General features: G+C 42.2%; 3 protein-coding genes across 6 annotated transcripts in view; 2 read left to right on the forward strand and 1 right to left on the reverse strand.

Annotated features, from left to right (window-relative positions):
• slc35e4 (solute carrier family 35 member E4) overlaps positions 1-7084 on the forward strand; it is a 12311-nt gene extending 5227 nt beyond the window's left edge. For 3 of the 4 annotated variants that reach the window (XM_061801189.1, XM_061801190.1, XM_061801188.1), the window contains exons 3-4: positions 479-823; positions 6741-7084. In XM_061801189.1, coding sequence (XP_061657173.1) covers positions 479-823; positions 6741-7084 — 689 coding nt within the window. Of the gene's footprint in view, positions 1-478; positions 5121-6740 lie in introns of those variants that run through there. The other variant, XM_061801192.1, reaches the window with a different exon arrangement.
• Positions 7037-10725, forward strand: smtna (smoothelin a). The gene is made up of 7 exons (XM_061801196.1): positions 7037-7276; positions 8594-8669; positions 8750-8866; positions 8952-8982; positions 9608-9722; positions 9788-9939; positions 10031-10725. The coding sequence occupies exons 1-7, from the start codon at positions 7181-7183 to the stop codon at positions 10176-10178; spliced, it is 735 nt and encodes a 244-aa protein (XP_061657180.1). The 5' UTR covers positions 7037-7180; the 3' UTR covers positions 10179-10725.
• LOC133490748 (tigger transposable element-derived protein 1-like) lies at positions 10013-13802 on the reverse strand. The gene is made up of 2 exons (XM_061801195.1): positions 11533-13802; positions 10013-10151 (listed from the first exon to the last, which is right to left on the reverse strand). Exon 1 carries the CDS (start codon positions 12652-12654, stop codon positions 11701-11703), a length of 954 nt encoding a protein of 317 aa, XP_061657179.1. The 5' UTR covers positions 12655-13802; the 3' UTR covers positions 10013-10151; positions 11533-11700.
• Between the last annotated feature and the right edge of the window lie 817 nt (positions 13803-14619).

Here is a 14619-nt window from a genome sequence, read left to right on the forward strand (position 1 = left end):
CATGCACAAATTCTTTCCATAGTTATACCAGTTGGCAACCGTGCTGCGACTTTCAGGCCTTGGTGTGTTTTTTAAGTGGTTGGAATGAGAAAGACACATTCCTCTGTGGAATGAATATCATGCGGACTGACCAATTCTTCACTAAATGTACCCAATGTTCCTATTTACCTCGCGTTCTCTTCTCAGGGAGAGAAAAAAGCATTTGCCACAGTCTCCCCTTAATTTATTTTTTCTTTTTTTTTTCCAACAGGCGTGTAGTCTCCGTAACATGGTTACTTTTATATATACCACAGGCACCTAAAAAGTAGACGGCAAGCCTCAAGTGGGCCTGAGGCTGTAGTATGGAGAGGGCCGGATTACTGAGTAATTATATGATTGTCCTACTTTGTTGTTCATATTAGGACCGGGAGCACCGGCAACTTGAAAGCAAGCAATATTTCGATTTTACTGACTAAGACGAACCATTCTTTCCTCTCAGGCATTCTCCTCCAAGAGGAAAAGATCAACTCTGTGTTCCTGCTCTACCTGATGTCCATCCCCAGCTTCTGCATCCTGGCCGTGGCGGCCCTGGCACTGGAGAATTGGGCCCTACTGGAGTGGCCGCTGCACTACGACCAGCGCCTGTGGGTCTTCATCCTGCTCAGCTGCCTGGGCTCGGTCCTGTACAACCTGGCCAGCAGCTGCGTCATCACGCTCACGTCGGCCGTCACCCTCCACATCCTGGGCAACCTGAGCGTGGTGGGCAATCTTCTGCTGTCCCAGCTGCTCTTCGGCAGCGAGCTGTCCGCCCTGAGCTGCGCTGGCGCTGTGCTCACGCTGTCGGGTATGCTCATCTATCAGAACTCCGAGTTCATCATCAGTTACATGGACACGCGCAAAGCCAAAATGAAGGATTCGCAAGGTAAGGACAAAATAGAAATGAGATGTCATTGGCAAAGAACCGAGCGGGATAACGATGACCCGACGGACTGAAATGCCCAATTAGTGAAGAGCAGCTGATTGACCTTTTCAGATCATCCTTACTGATGATGATGTGGTAAAGTACAGGAATCCCCCACATTTCAGAGGTATAGTAAGAGGGACTAAGGCCTACCACGTAATTAAAGAAAGTTCAAAATGTCTTACTGATAGTTTTAAACTGACACTGTACTGGTCACATTTTCTTCAATCCCAGTACCTTGATTTTGAATATTACCTCCAACTGAGTCTTACCCATGACCTCAGCACACATATAAATGAGCGGATTTGATTTCTTACGTAAATGATACATTTACATGATTATTTAAAAGTATGAGTCAAATGTATGAGTCAGCACAGCTGCTTGTCATAAAGTAATTGACGTTTATTTATGTTACATGTTGCATTTGTAGCTCTTAAAACTTGATCGTGCAAGATCTTTCATCTTGCCCTGACTGTAGGCCGTGTAGACAAAATGTTTCTACATCTCATTCTGTGCCTCTTTAGCATGCTTCAGAACGAGGGTGGAAAAATGCCGGTGTTTTTCCTTCCGATAATAATGAACTGAAAATTACATAATTGGCCCTGGTTTGCAATCACGTGATCAAATCAGGACAACTGTAGTTAAAAGAATAATTATGTCACAAATTACAATACAAAAACGGTTCAGTGTCACACATGCTGTAGATGACTTTCCTTTCCACAAACAACCCAGGCTAAGACATATGACTTCGACGTTCTTCCTTGAGACTTGAGTTTTATGTAGACAGGGCTCGGGTGCCATTTTGTGCCAGTAGAGCGCACCAAAACTGCAAATGGTTGTGATGTAATATGTGTAATTTTACAATTCATAACTGCTGATAGGTTAAAAAAAAAGGTGAATATGTGGGGGATTACTGTGCTCCTACATCCTTTCCATTGTGCCAAGCCTTGTGTGGACTTTTTGTTGTTTTTTTTTTTTTTTTTTTCAATGTATGTTGATTATCTAATAATCAACCCTCCTACCTACTCCTTTGTTTGAATATCACTCTGACAAGGCCTCCACTCACATGTGCTGTGTCGCATGTAAGCACACTTACACTTTTTGAATAACTGGTTAAGATTACATAACAATGTCACCTAAACAAACCTGCAAACCAGACTTTGACGTTTAAAGCAAGGAGTCTTTAGCGCTGTTCAAAGTGGTACTGTTACACAACTCCTTGGTTCCTAATTTTAATCAGGGACCAGGATTCTGGCAGCTCACCCCCCCCCCCCCCTTGATTTACTTATGCCACAGGTAGTGGTAAATGAATCCCCACTGAAAGCACCTACCGGTATTTAATCAAAAGAAGAATACAGAGCAGCCTCCATTTTCAGCCTCCATAGAATTGTCCCTCTTTTATCCTGCTATCATAAGTAGAACCGCACATTCCTTAAAGTAGTGTTTCCCAAGATGAGTGCAATGGTATCATTTCCCATCAGCCACTGGTTGGGAATCACTCCGCTAAAGAGTGTCGCTCAAAAACAAAGGAGATGGAGCTGCCCTGCAAGCTGCCATCTTCAATTCTAGCCAGTGTTACTTTGACTATGGAAATCATTTGGTTTCGGGATGACAAACCGGACTTCTGCTGGACAGTAACAATGCTTCTTAACATGTTTTATTTACATTTCATTGAATGACATTTTGCCTCCTCTGTCCTAATTTAAAAGTTATTTATTTTTGAATGTCCATAGCAATCACTGACTTTGAAATGTTGTCTTGCACAAGCGTTAATGTTTCTGTTGTTGGACGGAATGTCAATTAATGCTGCTCCTGACGGCAAAGGCCTCAGGATGAAGTGTGTCTTGTCTGTATATCCAGTGGAACCTCGGAGTTCGAACATAATTTGCTGACTTGTTCAACCGCTAAAACGTTTTTTTCCATAGGAAATCATGTAAATGAGTTCAATCCGTTCCCAACCTTCAAATAGTAAATTCCTATTTTATTGCCTATTTAATGAAAAGATATACAACCTGTATTTAAACAATAAATGTATAAAGTTAAAGCAACTTAAATTTGGGCCCTTGGCAAAGCACTGTAAAAAAAAAAAAAAATCTCAAGCTGTACTCGCGAATGTGCGTGCTCACACCATGATTGCACGCTTGACTCGAAGTGGGCAGTGGCTTGCTCTTGGCACAACCCCGTGTGCGTTTGGCATCAGTCGGCTTGAATTAGCGACGCGATCAACATGGGTTCACCTTTGCTCGATTGTTTGGACTCCGACAATTGGGTCGAACTCTGAGGCTTTTTCTACCTTGATTGTTTTGGTCGAAGTCAGATTTGTACAACCCCTGAGTTCAAACCCCGAGATTCCACTGTCACTGTGTGTGTGATATCTGCCAAATGTTTACGTGTTTTTTTTTTTGTTGTTTTTTTTCATTGCACTGCGGTGTCAAACTGGTACCACACCAGGGACGACAAAGCCATCCCTCCTATTTTATTTTGTTTGCTCTAATTGACGAAATGAATTTGTCTGAAAAGTTATGTTTACAGGTGCATCTCAATAAATTAGAATATGGAGAAAAAAATATATATATTTTAGTAGTTCAATCCAAAATGTGAAAGTGGTTCAGATTTATTACACAATTAAAATATATATAATTATTTGGGGGTATGATTAGTGCTTCAAACTAATGAAAACCCCATGCTCACCACCTAGAGAGAGGTACAGTAATTCTATTTGTTATGATGAAAATCAATCCCCTGGCCCCACGTATCCACACAGATACATAAATGCATACATGGACACACAGTTAAATGAATGACAAACTAATAATGCAATGACGCCATCAAGTGGAAAACGTTCGCTCAGGGAGCCGTCTGCGTCGAGAACAGACAGCGGCTGCGGGGTACCAGCATGGAGCCCCGGGGGTAGTCGCGTAGGGAATAGCCAAAAATGGCGACTGTTGAGCCACGAGACAGGACCGTGGCCGTGATTAATTACAGCTCCGAGGAAACACTGAAAGACACTCCAAATAATCCTAAACGTATATTAAAAAGACCTGTAGGGATTTTTAATTAAACAAAAAAATGTTAAAAGAATGCATTTCAATGTATATTAGTTAAAAAGTTGGGTCTTGAGCCTTTTGTTAAACACATTAATATTTGTTGCATCCCTGAGTTGCTCTGCCAGACTCTTCCACAGACAGGGGACCATAAAACTGGAATGATGCCTCGCCGTTAGTGTGTGTCCTGATTTTTGGAATCCCTAAAAGGCCGGAGGCTGTGGACCTCAGGGGCTACCAAGGGTTCGTAGGGCAAAAGCAGCGGCAAGACCATTAAGGCACTTCAAAGCCAGCACAAGGGCCTTAAAATCGATCCTGCAACACACAAGGAGACAATGCAGTGAGTTTAAAATTGGTTTCATTTGTGCCAGGAGAAAAAGTCAACTCAAGGTCCAAAATAACAGCCCAGGTTTTTCACCATTGAGAGAAATTATAAGGACAGCGCTTGTAGTTTCGTCAGAAGTTTCTCTTTGCCAGCCGATGACTAAAACTTCAGTTTTGTCTGTTCTCTGCCGTCCCGGATTTAATCTATAAAATACAGTTTAGCTGTAGCTGTGGTTGCTCATTCCATGTTTCACTTTTTGAAAAGAAATACTGAAATGAACTTTTCTACCATATTCTAAAGTACTGAGAGGCCCGTGTATATTTAAGATGCCTCATATATACGCAGACTGTTGAGCTACATTGTAGTTTCCTAGATGGTTTTTACTTTAAATTAAAAAAAAAAAAAACGTTTTGGGCTTTTTTAAATCAATCCACCGGTCCAACACTATTAAATACCTCAAGCAGCTTCTCAACTCTGGCGTGAAAATGACAGACAACAACGAATTACAAGCACGTTTTCAACTTTGTGGTTAATGGTATTGTGCACTGATGAGGTTCACAGCTGCTGGTTGGATGTACTCTGTATATTATTATATTTCCATTGTGTAATTTTATTGTCCCAAACAGCATGGTCGACTTGTTCAAGAATGCGTCAGGCCTTATTGAGACGTTCTTTAGACGAGTAGTTTGCCATTTAGTTTTGATGCCTTTATTAATGTTATTTGTTTGGGGACAAGCGTGTAAACAGAAGTTGTGCAAACACAGTCTGTTGTTATTTCATTAAGAATAAAAGACTGGTATAATAACCTATATTTGAATAGAACCTTTTGTCACACTTGTTTGTTTTGTTTTTTTTATTTGCGTAGGTAACCCCTTAAACAATGGTGAACATTGTTTCCTGGATAAATTCGTTTGTTAGGCTTGCATCGAGTGTAATCCAGATTACTGTATTTTGTTTTAAACTGATTTTAAATCTGCAATAACATCATTTTAAACATTTTAAAAAATGGACCACTGACATTGAAATATTTCCAAAATGGAACACATCGGATTTTGTTTTACCAAAAATTCTTGGAAAAATATGCCTCATAGGTCAACACAAAACTCCACATGCACGTCATCTTTTTTTAATTTTTTCTGATGTCACCCTAACAGGTTTGAGTGATGGCATGTAAAACTTCTGATGATGAAAGAGTCATACTTTTTGATGGCATGATAAAGTGCTGAATATGAGTAATGTAATGAATGAAAAAGGATGCCAATTTAATTGTGCCAATATTCTGTAATTCCTTCTCCAAAGGATGTCGCCAAAGGGTGAGTCGTTTTATTTTCCTTTTGGATTTGTTATATTTTATGCAGGCTAACTTCTGTTTTCATGACCAAGTAGAGCAGGGGTGTCAAACTCGTTTTTATCGCGGAGTTCCGTTTTCTCTCGGAGGGCCATTGTGACTGAAATCATGAAAATCTTTAATTGACCCATCATACAGTATTTACACAATTTTATCAACTAGTTTCAGGATCAGAAATCAAGGGTAATGAGTTATTCAACTATTGTTGATGTTTGATAACACAAAAATGCCTGCAACATCTCAATGTCATCATTTACGATATGACAATTTGAAATTTTGGTACAGATTTGAACAAAAGTCACGGAAGTTGATACGCATGATTTGCCTTTGCGGGCCACGTAAAATCCTGTGGCGGGTCGCATTTGGCCCGCGGGCCTTGAGTTTGACACCTGTGAAGGAGAGCATTAAAACAGTTGAGAATATTTATGTTACCTACAACATTTCCTGTTGGGTTAAAAAAATGTTTTATCATGTCGACATTTTAATGTTTTTATATTTAGACTATGTACACACTCATACACTAACTGGGGGTGTGGCTGTGTTGCAAATCAACCAATCACACTCAACCTTGGGAAATGGGAGTCGGCACACACCTGACACCATTTAAAATGCGTCGGATTGACCCCAAATAAAGTTCAGACGTTCTCGGAACTGTTCAGACTGATCGCTAAGTAGATACTGTACATTATTTAAAAATGTAATCTTCTCAAATGTATTTTTTAACACAAAGCAAGATAAGCAAGCATGCTGGTGTAAACAAGTTCTGTGCAAAACTACTAATAATTCTCTCCATGGCAACGCTGCTGTAAATTTCACTCACTGAAAAATGTTTCTCTGCTTGTATCGAGCCTGGTCGATGTCACGCCCTTGAGAAACATAAATACTGTCAAAAAAAAAAACATCAGTGCACAGTACATATATTAGCTCGTTGTCTGCTTAAAACTGATGAATTTATTGTAAATAAATGAGTATTTTCTTCTTTTGCCTATTCCTAATCCATCTTCATAAAATGTCCTTCCCGTGAGAAAGACTTTCTTACTCTGTCATCATTTTTGATTAATGAGATTCGAACTGTTTTAACAGGCAGGCTGCAGAGGAAGATGACGGCGACGCCGATGTGGTTCTTTTTCCTTCTTCCCTTCTTGTGTGGTTCACATAAGGAGCAGCAGCCTTGCAGGAATCAGAAGGAAGCACCAAATGAAAGCCCCTCCAAAGAAGACCTCACTGGAACAGGTTTCATGCTTTGTCATTATTCTCGTGCTCATTGCTTTATTAGGGCTTTCCCTGGACTCCCTTATCAGATTCCTGCACTCGCTCTGCTCCATTACTATATTTGTACGTGTTTTCCCAAACACTGGGCCAGTCGCTGCAGTGACGCCGAGAGCCACTTCTGCATGTTTCCTCTCAGTTTACATTCTTCGCAGTAAGACAGGCCGAAGGCAGACGGGATGCCGGGAATGTCCCTCTTGTATCTCCGTCCCACGTTTCGCATGCAGTGAAACGCTCCAATCTGGCCTCAAGTGATGGAGCGGACAGCTCAACATGATTGCGGACCGACTGCCAGCGTGACTAGTGAGCAACTTTCTGCTATCGACGACGAGCAGGTTTTGGACAAAATGGTGAGAAAATGTAATTTTTCTTTTTTTTAAAAGCACAGGCCATAGCATTAGGCACACCCAGACTGTCTAATGAGCTATACCAACAATTCTGCCTTTACAATCTAATGCTTATAGTTTGAAGGTGTACATTTGTACCCTATCATAGCAGTTTTGGATTTGTTGCCCCGCATATGTCACTTAGTGATGAAAATATTAGAAACACCTCTCAGAATGAGGCAGTCGTTATCCACCACTCTGTCCACAATAAATGTTAAATAAACCGTCATTTGAAAAAAGTTATACGTTGTATTGGAATGAGAAGAGAATTGTACCTCATGAAGTGTCACTAATTGCAAGGCAAGTGTTCAAATTGTTAATATCAAAAGGAAATATATGTATAGACTATATATTAACACTTATACATATTTACACATATACAGTATCTACCTGTATTTTGCATTATACAACCCAATTTGAGGCGGCACGGTGCATCAGCTGGTAAAGTGTTGGCCTCACAGTTCTGAGGACCCGGGTTTGATCCCGGCCCCACCTGTGTGGAGTTTGCATGTTCTCCCCGTCCCTCCGTGAGTTTTCTCTGGGAACTCTGGTTTCCTCCCACACCCCCCCCCAAAAAAAAAACATACATACAAAGAAAATTCAAATTAACAGATTACAAATGTGATAAAATGAAGCAATATTATGGTGACAGAATGAATTTGTCATAAATCAAAGCATCACTGTTTCCATACACACCATATATAGGATTGTGTGTACTGTGTTCCTGCACCCCATACAACAGTACAGTAGGCCAATATAGGAACCCCCCCCTTTTTTTTTTTACGGGGAAAACATACAACCTCCACGCAGAACTGTGAGGCCAACACTAACCCACAGGTGTCAAACTCAAGGCCCGGGGGCCAGATCTGGCCCACCATATGATTTTATGTGGCCTGCGAAGGGAAATCATGTCTATCAAGATTTTTGTTAAAATCTGTACCAATGTTTCAGAGTCATATCATATATGATAACGTTGAGATATTGCAAGCGTTTTTTTTTTCTCACCAAACATGAATAATAGTTGAAAAACCCGTTGCCCTTGATTTCTGATTCCAAAACTGTTTCATAAATTTCATGTGTAAATATGATGAGGCTGTTTAAGATTTGAACGGTTTCGCAGTCATAACGGCCCTCTGAGGGAAACTAACTACAATGTGGCCCGCAACAAAAAGGAGTTTGACACCCCTGCTCTAACCAGTTGTGGCACTATCCCGCCCATTTTTAAAAATGTAAAACCAAATTCGCGACACCCCAACTTAACGTTCTCGAAATTGTTTTTAGCTGGACAATGCTGCGGACTTTGAAGAGCGACGTCTCATCCGCGCCGCGCTCAGGGACCTACTGAAGAAAAAGCGAGGTAACCTCAACTCTGGGAGACTGATAAATAATAATTATTAACATGTCCTAATGTCTAATTGGGCTCGTCATCTTAATCAGACAAGCGGGAGCAGGAGCGAGGGTCCCGCCAGCAGGGCCTCGGCAAAGGAGGCGCACCAGGCGGGGGTGTTGTGGGCAGAGCGAAGGCACCCGTGAACCAGCAGCCGACAACCAACAGTGACTCATCTTTATGAAAATGATCTCTTAGTATTATTCATTTCATAAGTTTTCTAATATTCATTTGATTCTCTGTTTTGGTTAGGTCAAGCAGCCTCCTCCGTGACAGCAGGCGGGTGAGTCACATGCTGCGTCTCCCACATATATACAACTTTTCACAAAGAAAATTACTTTTTAACCAGCGCTTTTGACAGGGGCTGACATTTCTCTCAAATTTTTTTTCCCTGCAACTAATACACACGGTGTTTTATAAACATCATTGAGGTGGGAATGTATTTATTCCATTGGGATTAGTATTACAGAAAAATGAATTATCTATGAGAGGGCCCATTGTTTGAGGAACTAAATCATTTATTTTATCTTTAAAAAAAACAACATATATTCCATTCATGTAAAACACTGTATGTTAACCGCATTGAAAAAAAACATAAAAGTCCATAAGTGATATTTTAAACTCCACCGATGTCTCCAAGGAGTCCTCGGTTTACATTCATATATGGTGGCGATGTAATTTATGATTTGGACATGTAAGTCTCAACGTCCAGTAATCAACGACTACATTAGCATATGTTGGTGATGTCATGAAGTACAGTAAATACTTCTGAGGCCCACTGTGAAAGTGTGCTAACTCCCATAATGGAGCATGTACGTGACCATGTATTCTTTCACCACGGTAAAGCGAAGAGCCTCGATATTATCGATACCTACTCTGCCGTCTGTGCTCCTCTTTTTCCTCCTCAGTAAGACGGGTCCTGCTCAAGCCGGCCAGAAGTGTCCTCCCTCTGCAGCGCCCAACGCTAAAAACGTCAAACAGATGCTTCTGGACTGGTGCAAGGCCAAAACGGAGCCATATGAGGTCATCGAGTCCCCACTGGCCTCTGTTGTGTCTTTTTTCATTAAAAAGTGTCTTTGCCATTTTAGGGGGTGGACATCCAAAACTTCTCCTCCAGTTGGAAGGACGGCATAGCGTTCTGCGCTTTGGTACACCGCTTCTTCCCCGACGCCTTCGAGTATTCCATCCTGAACCCTCACAAGCCCCGGGAGAACTTCCAGCTGGCCTTCAGCACGGCAGAGTAAAGTGCCACATATCACCTCGTTGTCCTCGTTGCCCTTTTGCGCACACCGACTTTACGCCTCTGGCCGCTTGCGCTTCTCCGTTTGCAGGAGGCTGGCCGGCTGCCCCCCTCTGCTGGACCCCGAAGACTTGGTCCGGATGAGAGAGCCCGACTGGAAGTGCGTTTACACGTACATTCAGGAGTTCTACCGCTGCCTGGTCGAAAAAGGCCTGGTCAAAACAAAAAAGCGGGTTTAGGGTTTGTCTAGTATGGACATGAGCATGAAGTAAAGTGAAGAAGGCACACAAGTCATTTTTTTTTTTCCATTTCAACACAACAACATATACATACTTCTTTGTTATTGTTTGCCAGGACACTGGACACTTCATTTGGTATAACCACACAATCTACATGCAAAGTTTACCGATACACAAATGATAAAGCGCACTTTAGAGTGACACCGTCAGTCCAATTCTGTTACTACGACACATTGGTACCAGATTTTCAGGAGGAAACACTGTGGTGACCCCCAAACGGAACAAACCGAAAATAACGAGGGTTGTGTTTTTAGTCACTTACTCCGAAGTTTGGAACTGTCATTAGCATATGCTTTTTGTTTTTATGGAGACGGGGGGGGGACATTGGTTGAAATCAGTAAATAGATTCCGGGGGGAAAACAATCTGGGATTTTATTGTAAACCCAGTTTGGCCAGCCCAGCTTTGGCCGTTTCTTGAAGGACACTTGCAATTGTCAGTGGAGATGTGATAAACAAGGCTCAAAATAAATTGCTTTTTTGAAGAGAAGTTTTGCTCCTCGTTTCTTCATTTCAGGAGCAACTTTCCAAATTTTGAGGAGCATTTTTTTTTTTTAGGTTAAACACGCGGGACTCCAAGTAAGGGTTGTATTAAACAATAAAAAAATCCATTTTATTTATTATCAATTATAACGAGAAAAACAAATAGAGGACTGCAGCTTTCCATCCATCCATTTTCTTTGTCGCTTATCCTCACAAGGGTCGCGGGGAGTGCTGGAGCCCACCCCGGCTGTCTTTGGGCAGGAGGCAGGGTACACCCTGAACTGGTTGCCAGCCAATCGCAGGGCACATAGAAACAAAACAGCTCCACTCACAATCACACCTAGGGGCAATTTAGAGTGTGCAATTAATGTTGTATATTTTTGGGATGTGGGGGGGAAACCCACGGGGCACGGGGAGAACTTGCAAACTCCACACAGGCGGGGCTGGGATCGAACCCGGGTCCTCACAACTGTGAGGCAGATCCACCGTGCTGCCACTGCAGCCAATTACTTTTTGAGTACATCAATCATTATATCTCTCTGAAAAACAAGACACCATGTACGATGGTTGAACCCCCTCTGAACACGATATACACTTGTACATAAATGAAAATAATCCCTTGGTTGTCCCAAAATGGTTCTGGGTTACACTCGACAATCCCAGCCCTCCAACTAAAGCATTTTTCATAAAAATCTGTTGTGGCTTTTCCACATGAATGTCCTTTGAAACTCTCGACAGCCTTTGTGGCAGATTAAAAAAAATACATAAATAATAATAAAAAAAAAACCAGCAACAAATGACAATAATTCCTCACCTTTACTCCCATAATCATCTTATGTTGTGAGTATGCGGGAGTGAGGGGTGCTGGAGAGGTCAAAGGTGGTGCAGAAGATGTTGAGGGTGGTGAATGGACAATCCGGAGATACCGGAGGAGGTGAAGAGGCAGATGACGTCGAGAGGACACGATCCGTTTCAGCGCTCTCTACTTTTTCGAAGACGAAGAAGTCGCAGGTGGTAGCGGAGCAGTCGACGTCGAGGGCCCAGGATCCGTCACGGGATCCGGTATCGGCCTCTCGACCATCTTGAAGAACCGTTCAAGGTTCGACTGGAAGGAGACCCTCTTTTCTTCCTCCCAAATCTCCCTGTAACAACGCAGGTGATCCATGACCCCCTTGAAGACCTTGGCGTACCTGGCCTCGTCGGGGTCTTCGGCCTCGAACTTGGCCAAGCCTTCCTCGATGAGCAGGAACCCGGCCGCCAAGCTCTTGCACGTGAACCTTTTGGGCTCCGAGGGCGGCTTTTCCTCCTCCGCGTCCTGGCTCGGCTCCGCCTCCTCCACCTTGGCGTTGACCGGTGGCTTCAAGAGGAGACCCTCAGCCAACACTTGTTGGTCGCAGCACTTGTTCACCCCCTCCTTGATGATCTCCGCCAAGGCAGTGGAGAAATCAGTCCCCTCTTCACCTTCCACTTTCATGTTCCGCAAGTTGGCGCGAGCTTTGAATCGCATGAACCAACCTCTACTGGCCGCGAACGACTTCCCCTCACTGCCTTCTCCTTTTTGACTTTTCAGGGTCTCGAACAGACGCTTCGCCTCTTGTTGGATCAACGCGAGGCTGACGGGGAGACTCCGCCGGTGCTGCTCCTTCAGCCAAAGCACCAGAAGTCTCTCCATCTCCATCATTAGCCCGCAGTTCTGTTTGCTTATTATGGTGGACTTCATGTGCGGGGATGCCTTCACGTGCTCCAGGATGCGATCTTGGTCCTTAATGATAGTCGCCACAGTGGAGCGGCTTAAGTCGAGCACGCGGCCGATGTTTGTCGGCGTTTCTCCTCGCTTGGACCGCTTCACGATGTCTAACTTCACCTCCATGGTGATGGCTTTCCTTTTCTTGGACGCACGGCCGTCGGAGGAGTCCGCCTTGCGCTTGGGCGCCATGGCGACGGCGAGAAAGTCACTAAAGAAAAAGAAAACCAACTATGTGGAAACACGGCGAACCAAAATGGCGAACGGCGGAAAACGAGTATGCCGTAAGTTGTTCCTGGATGACGACGGGACGTCGTATTCGGAGTCCGTTCTTACGACACCGACGTACGAACTGTTAGAGTACATGTATGCGTGAAAAAACATTTTTGCTCCGAAAAATTCCCTCACCCCGGTGAAAAACTGTTGCAAAGAGAGACCAATTCTTACTCTCTTTGCCGCACGACGACGACGAATTCTATCCCTACAATGTATTTTTTTTTGTACCTAATGCAGTACTACTTAGTCTCTGTCCTTAACCTAAATTGAGACTCTAGTAAAGTCGTACTTAATGTCAATATTTGTTGTAACTTGTGAGAAAAAAAACGCTTGCAGTCGTAACTACAAGGCTCGGGTCGAGTTCCGGCAACCATGTACGCATTCTTGAAACCACTACGCATCCTACTTAGAACTTTCCTACAACGCCTACGAAACTTTTCTACGCATCTATCGTAGCCTCGAAACCCAACCTACGATAACACAGTAGTGACGTTATAAATATACTTGACACCTGTATGAATAATACGACGAAACAATGAAACGAAAAGTATCACCAAAAAGGAAATTAATTCCTTATCTTTAATTACTCCTGTGATCGGTTTGGACGGCGTACGTCTAATCTTGCGCGAGTTCCGTTACTACAGCACGACGTAACTTCCTTTACGTAGCACAACGTAGTCGTGTCTATTTAGCCATCTATCCATCCATTTTCAGATCCGCTTATCCTCACAAAGGACAAAAATGAAAACAATTGCTTATCTTTACGCCTGTGGTTGGCGTTTAGGGTACGCTGGAGTGGGGCTCGTGCGTGGGTCGGAGTTACATTCACACGAGAGCGACGTAACTTTTTGTACGTAGCTAAAACATAACAAACACGTTATGATGAATTAAAACTGAGCTTCCTATTTTTGCAGTGTCAGTAAGTAATCCAAAAAATATATGTACGTAATCGTCACTACACTGAAATGTCTAACGGCAGCACGTTGCGTGATTCAGCTGTGAAATGTTGGAAGATTAGAATTACCCGTGTTGCAATGTGCAGCCAATAAATGTTGAATTAATTGACTTGATGATGGTTGTATTTTTTATTTATCTATTTTTGTAATGTTTTTATTCGTTTTTTGTTATCACAATAAATTTATAAGTTATAGCATTTCTTCTGGACATATAGCACAAAGTGTTCAAATATTTTATTTCATTTTACTGTATTTCTCTACTTTTTAAAAAAAAAAAACTTCAGTTCATTTTTATGGCGGCGACGTTTGTTGACATAGGCTAACCATAAATATAAAGTAGCATTCAAATATTTGATACATGCATTTTTGTTTATTATTACTACATTGATGAGATTGTTTATATGAGTTGTACCCAATGTGTCTTTTATGATATTATCTTTCCCCTCCTTTGGTCATAACAAGCACAAAGGGATGCAGTTTTATTGTTATTATTATTGTTATACGTTTATTTCATCTTTTGGGAAGACATGGGTATTACTAATTACTATTCGGAATTAATCTCTTTTTAGCATTTTGTCTTTCTCCATAGAATTTGATTATGAGGGTGATTACTACTGTAGATAAGATTATGAGGGTGATTACTACTATAGATAAGTGTTACGGAAAATGAAATGAAATAAATATAGCATTCTTTTACACAAAGGATGATGGTCTTCTCAAGATAATAGCATCTATACCTTTGTGTTACAAGTACTAACTCAGTGACGATGTTGAATACATTTTGCTTCCTCAACTGTTCCACATGGAGCAAAAGTACTGTAATAATTTTGATATATTTCATCGAGCCCAGGCTCCCTCTAGTGGTCACATATGTGCATGGTGCCGATGCCAGTTCTTCTTCGGTGGCTCGTGTTTGTGCGCCACC

The sequence above is a fragment of the Syngnathoides biaculeatus genome, chromosome 17, assembly GCF_019802595.1.
Source record: "Syngnathoides biaculeatus isolate LvHL_M chromosome 17, ASM1980259v1, whole genome shotgun sequence".
NCBI lineage: Eukaryota > Metazoa > Chordata > Actinopteri > Syngnathiformes > Syngnathidae > Syngnathoides > Syngnathoides biaculeatus.

What these genes read in the sequence shown, in the direction of transcription:
- smtna (XM_061801196.1), top strand. Translation starts at nt 7,181, where the DNA reads ATGGAGCGGACAGCTCAACATGATTGCGGACCGACTGCCAGCGTGACT. An exon ending in TCCTCCGTGACAGCAGGCGG is followed by an intron (nt 8,983 to 9,607) that starts GTGAGTCACATG and finishes TTTCCTCCTCAG; the next exon opens with TAAGACGGGTCCTGCTCAAG. An exon ending in CCAAAACGGAGCCATATGAG is followed by an intron (nt 9,723 to 9,787) that starts GTCATCGAGTCC and finishes TTGCCATTTTAG; the next exon opens with GGGGTGGACATCCAAAACTT.
- LOC133490748 (XM_061801195.1), bottom strand. Translation starts at nt 12,654, where the DNA reads ATGGCGCCCAAGCGCAAGGCGGACTCCTCCGACGGCCGTGCGTCCAAG.